This window comes from Dasypus novemcinctus, chromosome 5 (genome assembly GCF_030445035.2).
Source record: "Dasypus novemcinctus isolate mDasNov1 chromosome 5, mDasNov1.1.hap2, whole genome shotgun sequence".
In the NCBI taxonomy this organism is placed as follows: domain Eukaryota; kingdom Metazoa; phylum Chordata; class Mammalia; order Cingulata; family Dasypodidae; genus Dasypus; species Dasypus novemcinctus.
Genome location: NC_080677.1, coordinates 144,007,127 through 144,031,732, shown reverse-complemented (window position 1 = coordinate 144,031,732; position 24,606 = coordinate 144,007,127). Strand labels below are relative to the sequence as shown.

At 35.4% G+C, this 24,606-nt stretch overlaps 1 protein-coding gene across 11 annotated transcripts in view; it reads right to left on the bottom strand.

Moving 5' to 3' along the window:
* Positions 1–5,718: 5,718 nt before the first annotated feature.
* WDR37 (WD repeat domain 37) overlaps positions 5,719–24,606 on the bottom strand; it is a 127,502-nt gene continuing 108,614 nt past the window's right edge. For all 11 annotated transcript variants that reach the window (XM_058297661.1, XM_058297655.1, XM_058297659.1 and 8 more), the window contains 3 exons: positions 12,654–12,788; positions 11,974–12,088; positions 5,719–8,719 (listed from right to left, as the gene is read on the bottom strand). In XM_058297661.1, the coding sequence (XP_058153644.1) occupies positions 8,588–8,719; positions 11,974–12,088; positions 12,654–12,788 (382 nt within the window). In that variant the 3' untranslated portion in view covers positions 5,719–8,587. The remainder of the gene's footprint in view (positions 8,720–11,973; positions 12,089–12,653; positions 12,789–24,606) is intronic.

Sequence of the window (24,606 nt, the reverse complement as noted above, 5' to 3'; positions counted from 1 at the left end):
TAGAGCATGGGCGTAAGCACACATTTAGATTTACAAAATAGTGTTAAATTGTTTTCCAAAATCTATGTACTATTTTATACTCCAACTAACAGTACTACAAAGCTACAGTAACCAAAACAATACAGTACATATACACGGACTGACATATAGACCAGTGGTTCAGAAATAGACCCCCACATCTATGACCAACTGATTTTCTACAAGGGTGCCAAGAACATGCACTAAAGCAAGAATAGTCAGTCTCTTCAGCAAATGGTGTTGGGAAAACTGGATATTTGCATGCAGAGGAATGAAGATAGACCCCTACCTCACACTAATACAAAAAAAGAACTCAAAATGGTTCAGCGGCCTAAATATAACAGGAAAAGTCATAGAATTCTTAGAAGATAACACGGGGCAAATCTTTACAACCTCAGATTCTGCAGAGGATGCTTAGCTATAATAACAAATGCCTGAGCAACAAAATAATAAATTCAACTTCATCAAAATTTAAAAATTTTGTACATCAATGGGCATTTTCAAGAAAATGGAAAGAAGACTTACACAATAGGATAAAATAGTTGCAAATCATATATCTTATAAGGATTTACTATCCAGAATATATAAAGAACTCTTACAGTTCAATTACATGAAAGACAACCCAATTAAAAAAAGGGCAACAGACTTGACAACATATTTTTCCAAAGAGGTTATACAAATAGCCAATGAAATGATGAAAAGATGATAGCATCATTAGCATTAGGGAAATCCAAATCAAACCCATACTGAGCTACCCCTTCACAGCCACTAGGATGGCTATTTTTATAATGGACAATAATGTGTTGGAAAGGATGTAGAGAAATTGGAACCCTAGTGAATTATTGGTAGGAATGTAAAATGGTGCAGCCATGGAGGAAAACAGACTAGCCCTTCCTCAAAAAGATAAATACAGAATTATCATGTGACCTGGCAATTTCACTTCTAGGTATACATCCAAAGAAATTGAAAACAGGGACTCAGATACTTGTACACCAATGTTAATAGTAGCATTATTCACGGCAGCCCAATAGTGGAAAGAATCCACGGCTATCAACAGAGGAATGGATAAACAAAATGTGGTACAATCACACAATGAAATACTATTTGGCCATAAGAATGAAGATCTGAGACATGCGACAACATGGATGAATCTTGACAACATTATGCTGAGTGAAGCAAACAAGGCACATAAGGAAAAATACTGTATGGTTCCCTTTGTATAAAATAACTAGAAATAGCAAATACATAGACAGGAAGTAGATTAGAGGTTACCAGAATAGGGAGGAAAAGGAAAGTGAGAGTTGCTGCCTAGAGTTTGTAAATTTTAAAATAAAATAATTATAAAGAAGTTCCAATAATCAGTATGCATAACAGATTTTTTCCAATCTAATCTACTATTGTGAAATGATATCTCATTTCGGCCTTAATTTTCATTTTACTGATTTCTGTAATTGACTGTCATCTTTCCTCTTTTGTGAAAAGTTTATTCATGTCTTCTGCCCAATTTCCAATGGAGTTGTTTTGCTTCTCCTTTAGACATCTAGAATTTTGTTTTGTTTCATTACATCCTGGATATTAATCCTTTGTGGATTATATGTATTGCAACTAACTTCAGTTTATGTTCTATTATTTTGACCCTTTCTAAAGTGTCATGATGAACAGAGCATTTTAATTTTGAATTTATCGATCTTTTCTAGTTGTGGTTAATGTATTCTGGGATAATTGTTTAATAAATCCAAGATAATAAAGATATTCTCTTATATTTTCTTTTAAACTTTTTAATGGTTTTCCTTTAATATTTAATGCATCTGGAATTGCTTTTTGTTGTGAGATAAGAATCCAAACTCACTTTTCCCATATGAATAACCTTAGCTGAAGAAGCATTAAATAGGTCACTGTCTTCCCACTGATTTGTGATTATATGAGCTATTTCAAATTTTTGTATATGCACGAATCTATTTTAATCCCTTCCTATTTCATTGGCCAATTTTCCTATCCCTATGCCAATACCACACTTTCTTATTGTAACTATACCAGTCTTAAGGTAAATGATTATTCTTTTTTTTCTCCTTTCATCCTCTTTTCTCTTCTTGGTGTTCTATTAGTCCTGATCTTTGCTCTTTCAAATAAAATTAGGAATTTCAGATTGTCAAATTTTTTAAAAAACTCTGTGGAGATTTGGTCTGGAGTTACATTGAATCTAATTCTAAATATAGGGAGAATGAACATCTTCACAATATTGACTCTTCCCATTAATGAATACAATGTGTCTCTCATTTTGTCTTAACACCTCCATTAAAAATTTTACAATATTACCAGATGATTTCAAATCTCTATACAGATTTTCAGATTCTTCCCTTAATATGTTTTTGCTGCTAGCATAAAGTGGCAATTTTTCAGATACTAAGTGATTCATTTCATTTATTCATTTTTATTTTGTTTCTAAAATAAAATATAAAAAGAAATACATTAAAAAGAGTCACTCCAATCACAGTTCCTATTTACCACATTTCCCAACCATCTGGCAGGTAACCACTTTCATTATTTTCTTTTTTCATCTGTCCAGTGTAGCTTTTGTTACTTTTGAAATTTTGCTATACATATTTAACAACTTCAAGACTAAAGTAATCAATATTTTAATCCTCCACTCAAAAAATAGAAGCAATTTAAATCATTAACTCTAATCAGATATTATTTTTATTTTACAAAGATATTGGTTGGCATGTTTGCCAATTTGTCTGTCACCATTCTTTCTTGATTTATTCTTCTTACAAGCGTCTCCAAAAGAAGTTTCATTAGGGAAGGTCTATTGATAAAACTGTTTTTATCCAAAGTATTTTTTATTTCATACTCATTCTTGAAGGACAGTTTTGCTGAAGACACATTTCTAATTATTTTCTCTTAGTTCTATGAAACACTTCATGTTGTTTTCATTCAGATTGAAAAACATGGCACTAATAATTCCTGGGCTCTTTGGAAAAGGACTTTCTCAGTTCTGGTTCCAAACTTTTCAAAAGAGGTCGCTGACTGGCCCAGATTGGGTTAGGTGCAACTGCCACCCCTACCAATTAACCCTGGTCAGGTGAACAGTCATATGGTTAAAAAAATGACCATTTGTGTAGTAGTCATGCACGTGAGGGGTAGACATAAGCCCTGGAGACAGAATGTGAAAGGGTGGTAATAAAGAAGTGGTGGTGACGAAATAGCTTTAGCTAAAGTAACTAAATGTCTAAATTTTTATTGAAATTTCTTAACACATTTTATTCACCCCTTTTTCTAAAGGAAAACTCCTTATCAGGTATTTTAGGTTGTCAGCACTTTAAACATCCTTTAGGTTTACCAAGGAATGTCAGTACAATCCAAGCTGTGCATTTTTCAAAACTGTATTCTGGACTGCAGAATAAAAAAACTTTTCCAGCAAGAATTGCCTATTCTACCTCTAAAATATATCTCAAATCCATCCTCTTTACTTTATTCTCACTGTCTCCAACATAGCCCTGGCAACCATCATCTTTCACCTGGATGGTCTGTTTTTAGTCTGTTAAGCTGACAAGGTATCATGAAATGGATTGGCTTTTAACTTACAAGGTTACAGTTTTGAAGCCATGAAAATGTCCAAATCAAAGCATCATCAGGTGGTGCTTTCTCCCTGAAGACCGGCTTCTGGTGTTCCTGACTCCTCTGTCACACGGCAAGCAAGGAACATGGAAGTATCTGCTGGTCTCTCCCTTCTCTTCTACGTTTCATCGCATCCAGCCTCTGGCTTCTGTGGCACTCTCTCGCCCCACTTTATTTTCCCAGTAAGAGGATTAAGACCCACTTTGGGCCATGCCCCAACTGAAGTAACCTAATCAAAAGGCCCTACTGACAAACCATGACAGTCTCTGCTTCTTCTTTTTTTTTTTAAGATTTATTTATTTATTTCTCCCCGCCCCCCAGTTGTCTGTTCTCTGTGTCTCTTTGCTGAGTCTTCTTTGTTGTGCCAGCTCCCCGTGTGGGGGGCACCATTCTTGGGCAGGCTGCACTTTCTTTCGTGCTGGGCGGCTCTCCTTATGGGGCACATTCCTTGCACATGGGACTCCCCTACGCGTGGGACAGCCCTGTGTGGGGCGGCACTCCTTGCGTGCATTAGCACTGCTCATGGGCCAGCTCCACACGGGTCAAGGAGACCCGGGGTTTGAACCGCGGACCTCCCGTGTGGTAGACGGACACCCTAACCACTGGGCCAAGTCCGCCACCAGTCTCTGGTTCTAATCTTGACCTTCTCCAGTCCATCTCTACAAGGCAACCAGGATGGTCTTACCAAGTTGCATTCAACTAGTCCCCTGCTTAAATGCCTTCAGTGACTCCCCACTGCTACATAGACTAAAACCCACTCTTCCCCAGGTCCTAAATGGCGCTTTATGACATGGTGCCCATTTATCACCCAAAACTCATCTTGGGCCACTCATCCCCTTGCACTGCTCTGCAATCATGCTGTTTTTTAGTGGCTAAAATGTGCCAAACTCTCTCCTACCTCAAGGCTTTTGCATATGGTATCCCCCCCACCTGGAATTGTTCCCCCCTTTCCATGACATCTTACCAACCCTTCAGTTTAAACGTCACCTTCTCAGAGAATTTACTTGATATCTTATCGAAAGTTGCTCCCTCATAATTCTCTATTTCAACCTATAAATCATAAATGGGCCCCTAAAAAACTGTATTACTTATTTATCACATAGAGCTCTTACAGCTCCAAAGATGTGTTTGGTCTATTTTTGTTTTGATAAAGAGCTGCTTAACTAAAAGTTACTTTAATAAAATTAATTTTAAATTATATTTTAATCTGATTTCATTTTAGTTTCTTCCCATCACAACATGGACCATATATTGTATGCTGCACATAACAAAGGGCTTCCCAATTTTTTGGAATTTTTAAAACTTCTAAATTATTACAGGAAAACAAAAATTCTATGGATAGTAAGGGAGATAGATGTCAGTAGCATTTTGATGAACTCATAGTCTTGCTTTATTTTCATACTAATACAATGAACTTTTAAACGTAACTGAAGATGTAATTACAAAATTTAGGCAATAATCATCTGCTATTTGAAGAATAAGGTAAGAAAGTTAAGTAGTGCAGAAATTCTACTATGGGAATCAATGTACTCCCAATGCCTTGCAATTTAGGCAGTGAACTTCACTAGTCTGAAAAAGGAGCCACTGACAAGAAAATATCCAGGAGTATTCCAACACCTCTTGAGTTTTTATAACAACCATAATGCTCCACTTGGATAGGAATATAATTATGTACAAATAGTCACTGTTAATCTGATATGCATTCACCCATTTAATAACTTTTTTTTTTACTTTCAAACAAGCATAACTGTAATAAGAACAGTACAACTGTTTTATGATTCCTGAGGAACTTTACCAAAGGTATGTATTATAGCTACTTGGTAACCCTCTTTAGACATGTTTGGGGGGAAGGGGGATAAAGAAGCATAATTATGTATCATTTAATTTTAGCATAACAGATAGACAGGAAATACAATTGATTTTTTAGTTCAAAATAAAAATTCTCAAATGGGCAAAATAATAATCTGCCCAATCCTTATGTCATTGTGATGTATATGTAGTTACTAACAATCTTTCACCAAAGCAAAATATGAAAAAAGTAAAAATAAGAGACTTCCAGTAACAAAACATGGAAAATAGTAATTAAAAGAACATGGATGCTTTAATGAATTTCATATTGCAATGAAAACACTGAACACTTAGAAACAATTACATCAATACAATAAAAACAACTGATTTCACATAACACTTATAAATGCATACTTTTTCTCCCAAATAGTTTTCACAGATTTAAGCAACAAATGATTTACATAGGATTTTTCAGATTCCAAAATATGTACAGAACTTTTGACTCTACAGAAACTGATGTGCAGTGGTTGAGTAAAAGAATGTAGCTTTGTCCAACAATGTATCTCATGAAATTCTTTATCAATAGACTTTTTCCATTACCACATATTTTCCTTCCATTAGTAAATGAAATTCTGGACCTGTCAGTAAATAGGACAATACCATTTCCATTTCAAAACACTATTTCAAATGGTATCACATGTGGCTGGTAATATGACTTAATTTGAACCACCGAAACAAACTCCCTAACATCAATCTCCTTTATGACTTGCTGAAAATAATATTTATGGCCACAAGGAACAACTGAATAAAATCAAGTTAAAAGATGACACAGTAGTTAACAGAGTAAATATTATCCTGCTCCTGAGAACTCTGCTCTAGCACCATTAGGGTTTTTCATCCTCAGTGGAAAATGAGTGAAGACTCATTTCTGATATCAGAGGTTGGTCCCTCTAGTTAGTGACAAAAAGGTGTAAAGGTATTGGCAGTGAAGGGTACTAGCCTGCAGAGAACTAATTGGCCATCAGGAGTATATATTTTTACAAATGTCAAAATTTTTAATCTGGCAATTTAGATTTTTATGTGATATTATTTGTATACATTTTTCCATATTCCAAACAATGATTCTAAGATACCTAGTCTTTCAAATTAAAACAACCTAAAAACATAGTTTCTGCACTTCATAATTCAGAAGTCATCTGATGCTCATACATTGGATATACAGTGGAGTGAGAGGAGATTCGGCAATATTTCATTATAAGATTAAATTAGGCCATAGCAAATATCGTGAGAATAATGACATAGTCCATCATCAAGTAAAATACACGTGGGATAGCAGAAGCTGAAACCTGATATTCTAAGCCACCATAGTGGCAAGTCTGACTTCAGGTCCCAAAAACAATGTGGTCGGGTGAATATAAAATGTCAAACTTTAAAAATGCAACATATTTTTGAGCTTTAAAAACAAAATTCTCTATAACGTTTATTTGTCCCTCCATTAGCAACTTCAACTCTGTATTATGTAGTTACTGGGCCCCTCCTTCCTTCCCAGGCCTGTGTAAATCATTTCAGTATTCCAAATGATTGAGATTGAAGGTTCTATGATTAGCTACTACATAACCTAATAAATGAGGCATTTTTTTTTCACTCTTGATAAGCTCCACTGAAGGACAGCCTGTAAGTTCTAGTTAATACTACACCTTACCAAATGGCTATTTACCAATTACCAGCCCCTGTACCCTTCTGTGTCACTCCAAAACATGGGAAAGCATGGGGGGACGGGGGAGCAGGGGAGAATCACCATGACAGTTTTAAATATTTCCTTCTTGTGTCCCTCCAAGTTATCAGTGTCCACATACACGTTTAAATATATGAGGGGCAGTACACCGAGATGTCTCTTTATCAAAACCATAAATCAGTAAGAAACATTAATTTACAAATATCAAATGAAGAGTAATTTCTAAGAAGGCAAGAATAACAGGCTGGCTCACACAGGTGTAGGATTGGCACTGACAGGTGTCCCAGCTACTAAAGACAAGGAGAATCTTGTTAGCTATGAATTATTTGTTCTGGTTATCACCTTATTGGCCTAATCAATGAACCTATTCTCTTTAGGATACGGTTGGCTCGATTGTCCTTCTTGCCTTCTGAGTTGAATTCATATTCCAGCTATAAATCAAAAGTGCTTTAACTAGGCAACAGTGAGACTCCAAAGTTTTCCAAATACATTTATTTTTGAGGTAGTACTCATTTATTTGCATTGTTGGCTCTCAATTACCCCCAAGGAAGTGAACCCATTTAGAAATATGCAATCCAAAGGTGTAGAAAATAAATAAGATTTTGTTTTCAGGTAGCAGGTCCTTCTTACAAAGGTCAAGTCACATTCAATGGATAAGTCATTTGAAACTTCTATAAACTGTTTATAACCATAGCTATAAACTAAAGTGCTTAAAATTTTGCTTTGATATATTTCAGTGATTAGAGTTAGTATACTTCAGAATTGGCTAATATGAGACCTCAGGAGATTGAAATGATTTTCTATAAAAAGATCAGAAAATTTTCTTTTCAAAAGAAACTTTCTGAATGTTGCAAATTCAACATTCTAGTTATTATTTTAACTTCTAAAATCTAGGTTATTTTTACAGAACTGTAACAGAAATTAGAGTTGAGGGTGAATTACACTATAGTACATGCTAAAACGTCATACAGAAGTAAACAAACTCTTTGATCAGTATCCAACTCAAACTCAACTTTGCAATCTTTTCAATACAAGGTAGATATGTATAATTATTCCAGAAAATGTAACAGACTACTAGATTTCTCACAAGTACACAGGTTTCACATTTAATTCACAGAAATGTAATGCCCTACTGTTCATGTGTCAAATGTTGAATAACTCATGAGCATTTATATGCTACATGGGAAGTGAACTTCATTTCTACTGACCAGAAAATGTCAATATACAAAAGATCATACACAAGACAGAAATAACAAACAAGAAATGATTATACATTTTCTGTACATTTCATGCAATCTGGGTACAATGTGAAAAGAACATATATAAAACCCTGTTTTTCAGGGTCAAACTCTCTCAAAAATGACAGATTAATGTGCAGAAAAGTCTGCACCAGTTAAAAGTCCATGGCAGACAGGAATATTAGCTATCTTATTTTTCTTGCAACAATGCAGGGATGTTGATGTTCCAACCAATGGCTTGCCTATCAAACCCACAAGTAAACAGATTGCAGATAGGATGGTCTTCACTCCAAGCTGAGCAGCATACCATTCTTCTATGGCCCTATATTAACAATCAAACAAACGAGAATTAGTATGTTATTCCTGAAATAAAACATTTTAAATGCACAGCCAAATCAACAGCTATACAACTCAAAACTATTAAACTAAAAGAAAAAAAAATTAATAGTATTGGTCCAAGTGAGCCAAAAATTATGAGAATGGCAATGGAGCTTTAGGCGATATAGTGATAGAAAAACTAGTGATTGAATGAAGTGGAATTAAAATACAATAAATTTAATAACATATCAAAACCAATTTATAATTCTTCAAGAAAATAACTATAGTTAGGGGAAAAAATGATGAATTTGAAAATTTTAAATGAATAGATCTAAACTAGATGATATTTGGGGGTAAATATAATAAAATTCTCTCAAGGAACTCAAATACCATTTTAACAAGCCAGGAAAGAAAGAAGCTAGGAAAAATACATTTAACACCAAATTAAATGAGGATAAAACAAATAGCCTTTCAAGTAGATTCTTTCCAACTTCAGGGATCCTAGTTAAGTGTCAAAATATTGGGAAAAATTATTGCAAAATATTTGACAAAATTTATAGTTTTACATATTAGGTATATATGTCTACAGATGCAAACATTTAACCTAATGCCTATAATACAATGGCTGTAATATATTATATCACACAATACATGTAAGAATTAGTATTAAGAAAAATGGACAGAAGTTTAGTGTAAAGAATTACTCAAAAGAATGGTACAAACTTTTCCTCTGCAAAACCATTCAAATATTTGGAAAGAGAACTGTAATAGGCCGCAAATATAAAATTATTGTGAGAAAGGAAGACAACAAAGGCTAACAACAAGTACCATATTACTTGTGTTAATAATGTTAAAAAAAGAGAAAAGAAATGAACAATACATTCATTAATTAGGCAGTAAAACCATGCCTCTTTACAAAAACTATTTAAAAAGTATAATCTTAAAGTGTTCACTGCAGAATCACTGAAATCAACCTTCTAATAATAGGATAAGGAAAAAAGACCCCATGGAGCCTCCAGAAAGCTGGTCAAAATAAAGAGCTAAAGAGTAACAAAGCTGGAAGCTAAATCTATAGTTTTACAATTCAACACTTGCATAATATAGATTTCCTAGAGCTGCTCACATACATGTCTTAGGAGACCATCCACCCAGAAAAAAAGATTCCATGAACAAACATATTTTGAAATGCTCTATATCTTCTTTGGAGAGTCACAATACACATTAGCGTATTAAAAATTCTAAGAGTCCTACTATGAGGAATCCTGTTTAATTTTCTTTAAACCTACATTTCATAAATGTACTTGGCTATAGAACCTTTTTTTGTTTGTTTTTCTTTTAATTCCTCTTAACATTCTATAGAGCTTGCTTCCCTTGAAACATACTTTTGAGTAAAACAATATAAAATTATTAGTACCCTTTACCTACTTAAAAGTTCAAAGAAATAGTCTCCCCTCCCCCCGCTTAAAATTTGTCGGTTGAAAGAAGCCAGAATGATATAAACTAGGGATTTCTAGCTGTGGTTCACAACATCTAAAAAAGGCACGAATGGGTATGTCCAGGAGGATTTTTTCCTATTTTATTATCTGTCAAGGATATTCATCTCTCGTCTAAGCTGCCATCTTTAATACAATAGCATGTTAACTTTTAAATGTTCTCTCTGTGTTAAATATTTATACAATGTGTAAAGTTTGAATTGTGAAATAAAAATTTATGAGAACGTGTATGACTTTATTCCTTTGAGAATAGTTTCCTCATGAATATAGGGAGTTCTTGTTTTTTTGTGGTTCTGGTTCCATGTAGACAATTTCATTTTTAATTATATTTAAACATTCAAACTTGGAATTGTAGGGTTCTGTGGTGATTGTATTTTCCCCTCCCAAAGTGGTACATACAATAGATTTATTTTTAGGATTAATGGATTACATTTAACTTCATTTTGAATTTGTAAATTCATTTAAACAGAAAAAAAATCATTGGCTTGTGTCCGTCAGAATTCTTATCAAGCATTTCAGGTAATGTAAAGAGGTGATTTACAAACCACTTTGAGAAACACTGATCTAATGTGTAACAAGGCTAACTCTCCTGTACACCACATATTCTTAAGTATTTATAATTTAACAAGGAACGACCCCTTAACATACACAGAAGTAGCATTTAAAATGGAATTCCCTCCTGTCAGCGACAATCTGCCACAGAAACATGATTTTTTGGTTGGAAGTGGAGGCAGAGATCCTTTCTTAAAGAGCTACATGTACAACCACCAGTCTATGACTAATACTGATCCTACTTTATTACATAAATAATGGTCATTTAAAGTATTTCCAGTGTCTACAAATTCAGTCACAAATGACCACGGGTGTGCTTGGCAATTTGACAGCCATTAGGATATGTGCTACTAAGCTCTTGAAATTTGTCTACTGTATTTGAGGAAATGAATATAATTTTATTTAATTTTAAATAATTTTAACTTAAAACTTATACTCTGATCAGTTATTGACATACTTTTAAGTAAGTTTGGAACAATCTGGGTATGCAGCATTGCTTTTCTGACTTTAAGTATTATTAACTGTAAATATAGATTAAGTATTTCCAATGAAAATTTAAAATCCAAAGAATTAATACAAAAATAAGGATGTAAAATTCTCTAACAGTTTCCTATAATGATCACATGTTGAAATGATATTATTATGGATAAATGTGATTAAATATAATAAAATGATATTAAAGTTAATTTCTCCCTTTTCTTTCTGCCTACCATATAGGAGGTCCAGGGTTTGGTACCCAGGATCTCCTAGCCCGTATGGTGAACTGGCCCATGCACAGTGCTGCTGTATGCAAGGAGTGCCATGTTGTGCCATGCAGGGGTGACCTCCATGTCGGGGTGCCCCTCGCACAAGGAGTGTGCCCCACAAGGAAAGCTGCCCTATGTGAAGAAAAGGCAGCCTGCCCAGAAGTGGTGCCACAGACAGAGTGGACGCAGCAAGATAATGCAACAAAAAGAGATAATAGATTCCTGGTGCCACCTGATAAGAATGCAAGTGGACACAGGAGAACACAGCAGTGGGAATGGACACAGAGCAGACAATGTGGGGGGAGGGGAATAAATAAAATAAATCTTTTAAAAAAAGAAAAAAAATTTTAAATTACATGTATGGCTTGCATTATATTTCTATTACACAGTGAGGATCTAAAATATAAAATTCCAAGTTATCCTCTAACTTTCTTTATGACTATATATTCTAAGCCTTACAAACATACCTGTCTATTGCTTCGCGGAAGCCTTGCTAATCGTACTCCTGACATATCAAATAATCTAACTTGTCGGTTGTCATGTGGAAGGGCAATGATTTTTTGGCCAACACCTACATTAATCCTGCAAAGAGATAGAAGTGGGTTATATTTAAACAGGGACGGCACAAGTTTTTGAGTATACAGATAATGATACAGTAGAATATTTAGTATTATTCATATTTCAAGGCAAAATGAATTATCAAATTGCAGGTATTATCTGTATGTGGGATAGAACACAGAGACCAAATTACTTACATATAATTACAAGATACACAGACAACCAAACACAAATACTCCTAATATACACACACATACATTACCCAAAGACATATGCAGACCCACTCCAAACAGAATATCAATTCCCTCACAGTAAGTAAAACAAAACCCTACAGCTATAAACGGCTTATTCTTAGTCTTACAAAGCTCACATTACAAACTTGATTTTATACTTAATAAATTTAAGTATTGAATTCTAAATTTACATTAGAGGACCAAGAAAATATGTTTTCCCAAGAGTTTAAACCACTTTTCCCAAGGATATATCAATTAAAACTAATGTGTATAAATAAAACATTAAAACATACTTCACCCTTTCAAGTAACTGGAATAGTATTATGCATGTTAAATATTTTATAACTTTATTTTACCTGTTAATGGCAGAGTCTGTACGAATGGTTGCAATTGGGGATCTCATATTTTTTAAATCCCAAACTTTCACAGTACGGTCATCACTGCCTGAAACAACATTGTCTCCCACAGTAAACACAGCAGAGGTGACAGTGCTAGAAGTAAAAGGTGACAGGAATAAGAAATCTCAGATGTTCTAGTATATTAAATCCTCTCAACATTACATAATTAACACAACAATGTTGTGTTCAGAAAATCTGGTAAAGTGGGTAGAAATGAGTTGGAGATGTGAAGGTTTACAGTTGTCTTTTATTCTGCCACCTACTCCTACCTGTTTTAAAAATTCTTCGTATTACAAAATAACTCCTTCCATTTAAGTACACTTAATTTCAGTAGATTAGAAAAATAAAGTCCATTCTACTCTATTTTATCATCTCTAGCCAACAAAGCAAACAGAAGTAATCAGAAAAATATGGATTAGGTATAGAACCTGCCAAAATTTCTATACATTTGTGTTTGATAACAATATTTTTTAAAAGTCATTGCAACTTTCAATTTAATCAGAACATAAGAATTAGAGAAACGCTTAACATTAGAACCATTCTTGGAACCTGTTTATATAATTAAAGATAATTTTCCTTTTAATACAAATGTTCTGAAATATAACATGACAAATCGGTTCATGGGACAAAATAGGTTCAAGATGGTAAGACAATGAGATGTAAGAATCATATGCTAAAGATCAAAAGCACTATAATAACAAAAGTTAAAAAAAAGTTTTTGTTCTTTCAAATATTTTGTAAACATTGCTCTTGAAATTTATAAATACATGTGTCTGATACAGTGGTAAATTTACTAAATATTCTAGTTAATAGTGAAATTGGATTAAAAGCATAAACAAGGGAAAATGTTATAACTTAAATTCCACTGGGAATTTTTGAAGAAAATCAAACATTCAAACACACCTTAACAGGTACTGTTTCTACCTGCTAACGTCTGGGATAATGGCTGTACCAATTAATTAACTATGCTAACCTCCCATTCAAAGAAAAGCCACCACCCACTATATTAGGGGTGGAAAATTACATTAGAAGAGATTTAGGGGAAGCGGACTTGGCTCAATGGTTAGGGCTTCCGTCTACCACATGGGAGGTCCACGGTTCAAACCCCAGGCCTCCTTGACTTGTGTGGAGCTGGCCCACGCACAGTGCTGATGAGCGAAAGGAGGCCACACAGGAGTGTCCCCTGCATAGGGGAGCCCCAAGAGCAAGGAGTTCATCCTGTAAGGAGTGCCACCCAGTGTGAAAGAAAGTGCAGCCTGCCCAGGAATGGCACAGCACACAAGAAGAGCTGACGTAGCAAGATGATGCAACAAAAAGAAACACAGATTCCCGTGCCCCTGACAACAACAGAAGTGGACAAAAAGAACAAGCAGCAGCAAATGGGGGCGGGGGGGGGGAGAGAAATAAATAAATCTGTAAAAAAAAAAAAAAGTCTTCTTCAAAAAAAAAGGGAAGAGATTTAGGACTGCAATCATAAAATGACATTTGAAAAAGAAAAGCCTAAATGAAATAACTGGCAATGTTTAACATAAAGAATGTGATAATAAACTTAAATTTTCAATTAACTGAGGATTAACTTATTTATGCACATATCCTTTAAAATATAATGCTGTCATGAATAAGTACTTAAAGGAACAGGAGGTATTTTTTATTTCAGCATGTTGTTTAGTGATGCAGAAGAATTCTCATTTTGTTCATTCATTCATTCAACAAGCTTTAACAGAAAGTTACCACATAGCCACTTACTAGGTGTCATTTTTAGTAAATGTCTTAATAATGACATCTTGCCACACCTAGTAGAATCCATACCAGTTGTGTATGGGCTAATTCACAGTACAGATAAATGTGCTATGGGCAAAGACTATTTCAAAGGCAGGTTTAAAATTGTTACTATGTTAAACTGTTACCATTATATTATTACAAATTTTCATAATAGAGACCTCAATTTTGTATCATTTTTATGTTTTGTCACAGAAGCATTTTTTTTTTTTAGGAGGTACCAGGGAGTGAACCCAGGACCTTACATATGGGAAGAAGGTGCTCAACCACTGAGCTACATCCATTCCCCAATGAGGGTTGGGTTCTTTGTTGTTGTGTTTAGGAGGTTCTGGGTATCAAACCTGGAACCACACATGGGAAGCAGGTGCTCAACCACTTGAGCTACATTACTCCCAGAAACATTCTTAAAATTCCTTGATTCTAGTGTCCTGTCCTGTTTTATCTAGTACACTTGTTATGCTTGATATTAAATTTTTTTAAAAAATTTGTATTAATTCAGTAGAGCTTAGCTTAAGTAGAATTTAATTTGGTGTCCAATTAAATTAGGAAGAAATTGGGCCAACGTGACTAGATAGTGCTAATCTCAATCAGTAGTCTGAATAAAAAATGAAATCAAATTCTCACAGTACAGTTTAAGCAACAGGAACAACTATTTTTAATTAGATTACTAAATTTCAAGCATTTACTGTACATGACCCCAGTTAGAGTAGATATTAGTAAATCAAATATATGGAAACCAAGTTTTGGCCTATTTAAATGAATGATTTATGAAGATAAGAAAATGACATGATATTGCTTTGAAACGTGGAGATTTACATGCTTGTACTCTTACAGGATGGTTTAAATAGAGAAATATTTTGAGCCTCTGTACAGAGTTGCAAGCCCAGTTTTTCTGGCCATGGTTTAAAATTTCAGAGGTTAAGGCCCTTAGCTGGCATATATCCCTCTAAAAAACTATGGACATGGCAACTTTGGTAAATCTTCATTGCTAACTCTGGCCTAAAATTATCTATTAACGAATGAAATTAATTTAATGTGGGAGTCACACAGTTCAAATTTGAGTTCCCCTTGCACATTAATGTTTTACACTATCAAGTAAAGTAAAACACTTTAAAGCAGCTAACTTCCAATTTTGTTTCCAGTTCCTTTACCATCCTGCAGCAGGACTGGGTGTCCATTATATGACTATCAGGCTATCTTAGAACTCATACTATAACCTGAATACCACAGAGCTAAAGCCACATTGCTACTATCTAGGTGACCCATAGTCACCTTGTAATTTTACCACCTCAAGTGTGTCAGCAACAATATCCCAGGGACGCAGCTTTCTTCTCAGTTCAAGAAAGGACTTTCTGACAGAAATACCCTATAGGGAAGCAGGTTGCCAAGTGGTATCTTGAGCTCTAATAAGCAAGGCAGCCCCTCATTCTGAGTCTGGGAAGGAGACTGCAGAGGCCAAGCAAAGAATAAAGAGAATGGACCCCGGGGCTACTCTCAATTCTGAGGTATAATTCTTAAGTCTTGCAGGGCTGGGATTTCAAGCACCACCTCTTCCTCTACCCTCCACCAATTGTAGAGATATACCTCTCTCCTTGCCGCTGTTTCCTCCAACTGAAGATATTCTCATCTGGCCCCCTACAAGCCCTACACCTATGAAATGTACCTGCTATCGCTGCTACATCCAGGTCCTAGAAGTGGAGCACAATGGGGCTAGCCCTGAGACTTTGCCCTGTACCTCTCTAGCTTAATGTGGACACAGGGGAATCCATCCATACTCTAAGGTTCCACCAGGACCGAAAGAATGGCACATCCTGGTCTGGTCTCCAGTGGTTCTAATATGGGATAGCCTCTGGCCCTTCACCCCTGGCTCTTCTCTCTCAGGTCCAAGGGGTAATACAGGCTCAGCATCTCTGCACTGGAGTGGTCCAAGTGGTCCAAGGACCACATCAGACATGACCACAAAAGGCTGGCTACAGCTTGGCCTATGCACTGTCTGGCCCCAACTCAACCCCACCCCCCCAGGTTCTGGGCTACAGCCTCCCTAACTACTTATACTTAATCCTATTTTCACCAGAAGGCTTAAAAATTTTAATACACATATTTGCAGAATTCAGGGTTTTCCAGCAATCATTTAATCACATTAGAGCAGCAATGCCTACATACAGCTTTTTTTCCTCTCCCCTTCTCCCTGCCCCCGCGCCCCCCCCCCCCCCCAGTTTGTCTGTTCTGTGTCTATTTGCTGCGCGTTCTTCTTTGTCTGCTTTTGTTATTGTCAGTGGCACGGGAATCCGTGTTTCTTTCTGTTGAGTCGTCTTGTTATGTCAGCTCTCCGTGTGTGTGGCACCATTCTTGGGCAGGGTGCACTTTCTTTCACGCTGGGCAGCTCTCCTTACGGGGCGCACTTCTTGCACGTGGGGCTCCCCCACATGAGGGACACCCCTGTGTGGCATGGCATTCCTTGAGCACATCAGCACTGCGCATGGGCCAGCTCCACACAGGTTAAGGAGGCCCAGGGTTTGAACTGCAGACCTCCCATTTGGTAGATGGACGCCCTAACTGCTGGACCAAGTCTGCTTCCCCCTACATACAATTTTTAAATACATCAAAAAGTAGCTATTATCTGTAAAAGTAAAACAAGTAAAAGTAGTCCTTGTACTATAAAATTATACATACTTTTAGATTAGTTGGAAAGTATCCAACTACCATATGAAGCTACACTTAGGCAAAATAAAGTTGTTGGTTTTTTCCCCTGCCCCTGAGATGGCTCCCTCATCTGTTTGCTTGTTGTTTGTGCTTGTTGTCTGCCAGTGTTTTTGCTCATTGTCTGTAATTTTGAAAGCACCTGGAACCAAACCTGGGACCTCCCATGTGAGAGGTGGGCACTCAACTGCTCTGTGCTCATTTTATTTTTGATCATTGTCCGCTCATTGTTTTTGTTCATTGTCTTGCTTCTTGTTTTTGCTACTGTCTATTCTTTTTTTTCTTCTTGTTGTCTTCACGTTTATTTGTCTTCTTTAGGAGGCACCAGGAACCATACCCAGGACCTCCCATGTGGGAATAAAGTTTTAAAAACTGTTTAAAAAATAATATAATTATCAAAAAGTGCTATAATCAAAATTAACAAATGTTTCACACCAATGTAGACAATGGATTGAGATATGCATATCCTGTATTTTATGCATGATTGTTCTGTAAACAAAAAACTTCTCTAATTAAAAAAAAGTATTAAGAACAGACCTACTTCCTACAGAAAAAAGAAAGTTATATTTACATTAGAACAGCTTTAAATGAAAATACAATGAAGTAACATGCATATTTTGTTTTCATATCAATTTCATAAAATGATTTTACTTAGTGACCAAATATATATTTCTCTGAGTGGATTACGGTTTCATTTTGTAAATCAGCAGGGCAAATCAAGTTATACTTCAGGACTTGGCCAAAATTTTTCATAAGACTGAAAAAGGCATATTATGTCATTTCAACCAATGAATTACAAATTTAATATAAGCTCATTTGCTATTTCCTACGACTTTAAAAATGTCAGAATGGAAAGACAGAGGGATTGAGAGGTGACTGCAAAAGGGTATGGAATTTTCCTTCTTGGAGAAATAAAAATGTTCTAAAATTGATTGAGGTGATGAATGCACAACTCTGTGATCATACTAAAAGTCACTGTATATTTTAGATGAAATGTATAGTATGTGAATACATCTCAATAAAACTGCTTAACATTTTTTTAATTCAAAATTTTTTAAAAATTTAAAGGGCAGAATGGCCTTGTTCCCACTTTGCTCAATTCCTATGTCTTCAATCAGATCACAAACTTGACAGTAGTTAATGAACATCTACATATTTAATAGTCACTTATGTGGTACTTACTATGAGGGACAAGAAGTTTAAAAAATGGGGACTTTCCTTAATGGAACTTGAAATGGTGAGTGGAAATTCAAAGTAAATTTCAAAGTGAAGATACATAAAATACAGGGATATTTTATGTATCTTTTTGAAGATACATAAAAGACAGCATGGGATATCCAGAGGGCAGTGAGCAGGCTGATTCTAATCCTTGCCTTGACAATAACTAGCAGCATGATTCTGGGCAAGTCCTCTCAATTATCTGAGGCTCAGTTTCCTTATCTGAAAAGAGAAGGCTTGGAAGAAATGATGCATAGATTCTGTGAAAATAAATGGCCAAGCAGAAAAGAATATCATAGGCATTGAGAAGTTCAATTAAAAAATCATTAAATATAACAAAATAAAAAGGATTAAAAACCCTCAAGCCTATTAAGAAATGGATACAAACTCTGGGAATATGGTAACAGCAAAGTTAAATTAAATCGGAGTATTGCTATGTAAGGTTCATTTTTTTGAGGGGATGAGGGGGACAAATATTGGAATGCCTACTATATTCTAGGTACTGGGATACAGTAGGATATAAAACAAACACCCTATTCTTATAAGAATTTATATTCTAGTGAGGATAAAAATTAAGTATATATAATCTAGCATATGGCGATAAGTGCTGTGCAGAATGTGCAGAAAAACAAGGTAGGATAAGGAGAGGGACAGGATCAGAGATGTTGGGGGGCTGGAAACAGTGGTCAGAGAGGGACACTGTTTTATATAGGGTGGGCAGGGTAAGCCTCTCTGACAATGTGACAACTGAACAGAGACTTGAATAAAGTAAGCAAGAGAGCCATGGAACAAATGGGTACTCAGGAACAGCAAGAGCAAAGGCACTGAAGTATGCTAGGCTTGTTTAAAGAACAATATGGTACTTAGAAAATCCTGAAGTATCCACAACAAGGCTACTTGAGCTACTAAGTGAGTTCAGCAAAGTGGCAGGATACAAGGTCAATTTGCAAAATTTAGTAATGCCTTTGTACACTAGTACTGAAATATCTGAGGAGGAAACCAGGGGGAAAATCCATTTTTAGTAGCAAAAAAAAAAAAAAAAAAAAAAGACTAAAATACCTAAGAATTAATTTAGCTAAAAAAGTACAGGACCTATATGCAGAAAACTACAAAACAATGCTAAAAGAAATTTTAAGAGACCTAAACAAATGGAAAGACATTCTGTGTTCATGGATTGGAAGAATATTGTGAAGATGTCAATCTTACCCAAACTGATTTAAAGATTCAATGCAATACCAATCAATCCCAACAGCTTACTTTACAGAATTAGAAAGGCAATTATCAAATTCATACGGAAGGGAAAGTACACCCGAATAGCCATAAGCACTCTGAAAAAGAACAGCAATGTGGGAGGAATTTCACTGCCTGACCCTGAAATATATTACAAAGCAACAGTGGTCCAAAGAGCATGACACATAGATAAGTGGAATAGAATTGAGAATCCAGAAATAAACCCTCACCTATACAGTCAACTGTTTTTTTGACAAACCTACTAAGTTAATGTTAATGGGACAAAACAGTATCTTCAACAAATGGTGCTGGGACAACTGGATATCTATAACCAAAAGAATGAAAGAGGAACCCTATCTCCTTCCCAATAAAAGAATCAACTCAAAATAGATCAAAGTCCTACATAATAAAAGCCAAGACCATAAAACTACTACAAGAAAATGTAAGGAAACATCTTAAAGACCTTCCATAGGTGATGGTTTTTTGGACCTTTCACCCAAAGCATGAGCAACAAAAGAAAAAATAGATAAATGGGATCTCCTCAATATTAAACACTTTTGTACCTTACAGGACTTCGTCAAAAGGGTGAAAAGGCAATGGGAGAAAATATTTGGAAACCACATATCTGATAAGCATTTAATATCTAGGATATATAAAGAGACGTTACAACTCAACAATATAAAGACAAACAACCCAATTAAAAAATGGGCAAAAGACTTGAATAGAAATTTGCCCAAAGAAGAAATACAAATGGCAAAAAAAAAAAACACATGAAAAAATGCTCAACATCCCTAATGATTAGGAAAATGCAAATCAAAACTACAAAGAGATATCATTTCACACCTATCAGGAATGACCACTATTAAAAAAACAGAGAACTACAAGTGTTGGAGAGGATATGGAGAAACAGGAACATTTAATCAGTGTTGGTAGGAATGCAGAATGGTACAGCCACTGTGGAAGACTGTTTGGCAGTTCCTAAAGAAGTTGTATATAGACTTGCCACATGACCCTATAATACGACTACTGGGTATATATCCAGAAGAACTGAGAGCAGTGACATGAACAGACATATGCACACTTGATGTTCACAGCGGCATTATTCATGATTGCCAAAAGTTAGAAACAACCCAGGTGTCCAGCAAGAGATTAATGGATAAACAAACTGTGGTGTATTCACGCAATGGAATATTATGCCGCTCTAAGAAGAAATGAAGTCATAAAGCATAGGACAACATGGATGAACCTGGAGGACATTACATTGAGTGAAGCAAGCTAGACACAAAAGGACAAATACTGTATGACTGCATTACCATGAACCAAATATATTGTGTAACATATTGTATGATTCAAAAAAAAATATATGTACCCATACCCAATACATTTAATTGAGAAATGTATGTTTTTATTCAACTGGGCTTTCTTTTTAGTTTTTAATTGTTTAAACATACAAAATAAAGTCAAAAAATTAAAGGAACAACACATGGCTACTGTGGAGGGAAAAATATAAAATGTAAAAAAATTATGACCTATGATGATACTTATAGAGAACTTTGTACATGTAATAAAAATCTAAGATTTAAAAATACATTTTAAATGTATTTATCTAAAGGTAAAATTATTTTAATTTTCCATTTCTAAGTCTAAACCCTCTGGCGGTATGCTGAGACATATTTTTTAAAAATATACAAACATCTGAGCTCATCAGTTTAGTTTTCTAGCCTGACTGGCTCTTGTCAAGATGTAAATAATCTGATTTGTAAAATATTCATTCCTACAACAAATATTTGGTTAGTGTCTACTCTTTTCAAGGTAATACAGAGACACAAGGGTAAAAAGGAAAAATAAAAATAACAGTCACAACCTAACAAAATTTAAGACTATGGAAGAGGGTAGGCAGACATAAACGAACAAATCACACAAATAATGGAAGAACTCAAATTCTGATAAGTACTGTAAGGGAAAGGCAAATGATGCAATAAAAGTTCACAGCATGGGGGAGGGGAAGTCAGAGAAGGCTTCTTAAGGAAGTAATGGACGTGATCAGAAGATGGAGTAAGGATTTAAGTATGTGATAGGGTAGGGTGGTAATGGAGTTTTCAGGGCAGAGGAACTGGCATGAAAAAAAGGCATTAGGGTCTAAGGTCTGTATGACCAAGCTATTCCTTCTAGCTCCTCAAATTACTCTTGGAATCTCTAAGGGAATGAATTAAAAAGTGACTGAAAAACACATGAAATAACATATTTTAAAAAAGGCCCTGTGTCATGAGGGAATGTGGAAACCTGAAGAACTGAAAAAAGGTCAATAGGGCTAAGAAATTAGAATAAATTACAAAATGAGGCTGGATCATTAGAAGGCATAAAACCGTAAGGACCATATAAGCTATGATAACAATTTTAGTCCATATTCCAGGAGTAACAGAAAATCCCTGAAATGTTTTAAAAAGGAAGGGTAACACCAATCTGGCTACAGTTGATAAAAGATGGTCTACATATGGGAGCTGAAGAACAAGGTATCAATGAGCCCTAGTTAGGTTTCTGGGCCTTGGGACAGGATGAACAGTGTGGCCATACACTGGCACAGGGAACAATGGAAGAAGACCAGCTGGGATTGGGGAATAGATCATGAGTTTAGTGTTGGATACCTTGTAAGTGAGGGGGCTGTGAGACAACTAAGTGAAGATGATTTCAAGAAGACAGTCAGTTACCGTCTGACCTGAGCTAGAGATTTAAATCTGAATGTCACCTGTAAGTAGTCACCTGCAACTGAAGCTACTGGAATGAATGAGAACAATATCATCCAAGGTCAGAAGCCTTTGTTTCTCTATACTCTCCCTGATCTCAGAACTGTGGGAATAGGTAAAAAAATTAATATCCTCCTTCAAGGATGAGGATAGATTATAATCATTATAACAGAATGACCAGTTCAAACACATGTTACTTGCTTACTTTGATAGCCAAATTATAACTTCTGATATTTCAAAAATATATATCTAGCCTTATTGTGATAGGAATTCTATCAAAGTTTTCAAATGATCATTTTTAAGATAAAGAAATATGACTATGTAAAAATATATAGTAAATTGTTAAGCACTACACAAATTATTAGAGTCATGGTGGAAATCCATGCTCTGGCAATGTTAGCCTGTCTTAGGTTAGCTACAATTAAAAGATTCTTGTTCTTACTGTGGTTATGCTGAGAACCTCTATGCCTACAGCTCCTAGCAAAGTAAGACAGAATCACAGAACTAGTCTTTACTTTGGATCTACCAGAATCAGAAGAAGGTAAGAAAAGAGTGTTTATGAAAGGGTTAAGGAAATAATCTCACCTATTCATCAGACAACTTTTGGCCCTAAATAACAGTCTTCGAGAATACTTTAAGAGCCACATTATTTATGAGGCATAAAAAATTAACTACAAATAAATCATATATGATTTTGTATACCCCTCATTTCTCACAATAGTTTCAAAACCACTTTTATTTTACCTAGAGTCTAAAATATGGAATAAACTATCCAAGTTCAGGAAATCCAGGGCAAATCTATACTTTAAATTTAAAACTGTTCTACCAACTATTACCTATTATCAAATATTTACTGAGTATTTTTACTAATGCAGGATTTCTCAACCATGGCACTACTGACATTTTGGGCTAGATAATTCTTTCTTGTGGGGGACTGTCCTGTGCACTAAATGATGTTTAGCAGCGTCCCTGGCCTCTACTCATTAAATGCCCCTCAACCCCAACCTCTGCCAAAATATATCTACAACCAAAATACACTCAACCAAAAATATCTACAAGCATTGCCAAATGTCCCCTGGATGGCAAAGTAGCTCAGGTGGAAATAGCTCCGTAAAAGAAGATATGACCCTACTTCCTTTTTGAATAATTGGAGAAGACCATACACAATAAATGGAGAAATGGATTGACAGAGGGTAAATCTATAAAATCAATCCAATGACTAATCTGTATTCTTTATTTTTAAAAAATAGAAGATTAAGGGTTGCAATTACTTATATACAAAGGTTATACAGGGTAAACTATTATCCATGTGGTGCAGCAGTGCTCCAAAATGTGTTTGCTGAGTGCGATGAGTGTGCCACAATGATGGGGGAGGTTGGTGGTGTGGGAGGAGTAGAGTGGGGGTGGCGGGGTTATACTGGAACCTCTTAGGTATTTTTAATGTAACATTTTTTGTGATGTATCTATATAAAAAAATACAATTTACAAAAATGATGGGGGTCAGGGGTGGGGAGTAGGTTATATGGGAACCTTTTTTAATGTAACATTCTGTGTGATTTATTAACTTTAATTTTAAAAATATGTTAAAAAAATACAAAGGTTATAAAGTTTAAAGCACTTCAACTACGGGTAAAACTTTGAAAAGTTAAAGTTTAAAATGCCTATTGACTTCTCTTTGGACTATAATCTTCAGGGGGTTTTAGCCAGGTTAAATTTCAGTTAACATTCTGCTAAATTAATGGGGGAAAAGTGTCAACAATAGATCGTCTAACCCTATGTTAATGAAATGCTAAAAGACATTAGGTTTTTAATAAATCACTATCTTGACAGGTATTGTAGGACATCAAAAGAAAAAAAAAATTGGCAAAGAGGCAGTAGTTGTAAAGGTACCCGTAGATCATGGGTCCCACAGGGAATTTGGTATGCTACTACTGCTCATTGGAAAAGCTTCAGACTCTGCCAAACTCCAGCAGAACTCATTTATCTTGTCGTAGAGAGCAGCCGAGCATATACTTCCAGCTGACAGCATGGCACCTTCTCACCACACACCACTGCCTGATCTGGAACATTCTGCTCCCTCCGTGGGTCTCAATCAACAGAAATACTATAATGCTAGCACTCCTCATTAGGAGTAACAGCTGTCTTCCCAGTCACACAGAGACACGAAACTGTTTTGCATAACAATCTGCTGAAATTTCACGGCTAAGAAAAAAAATATATGATGTGGAAAATGCTGGACC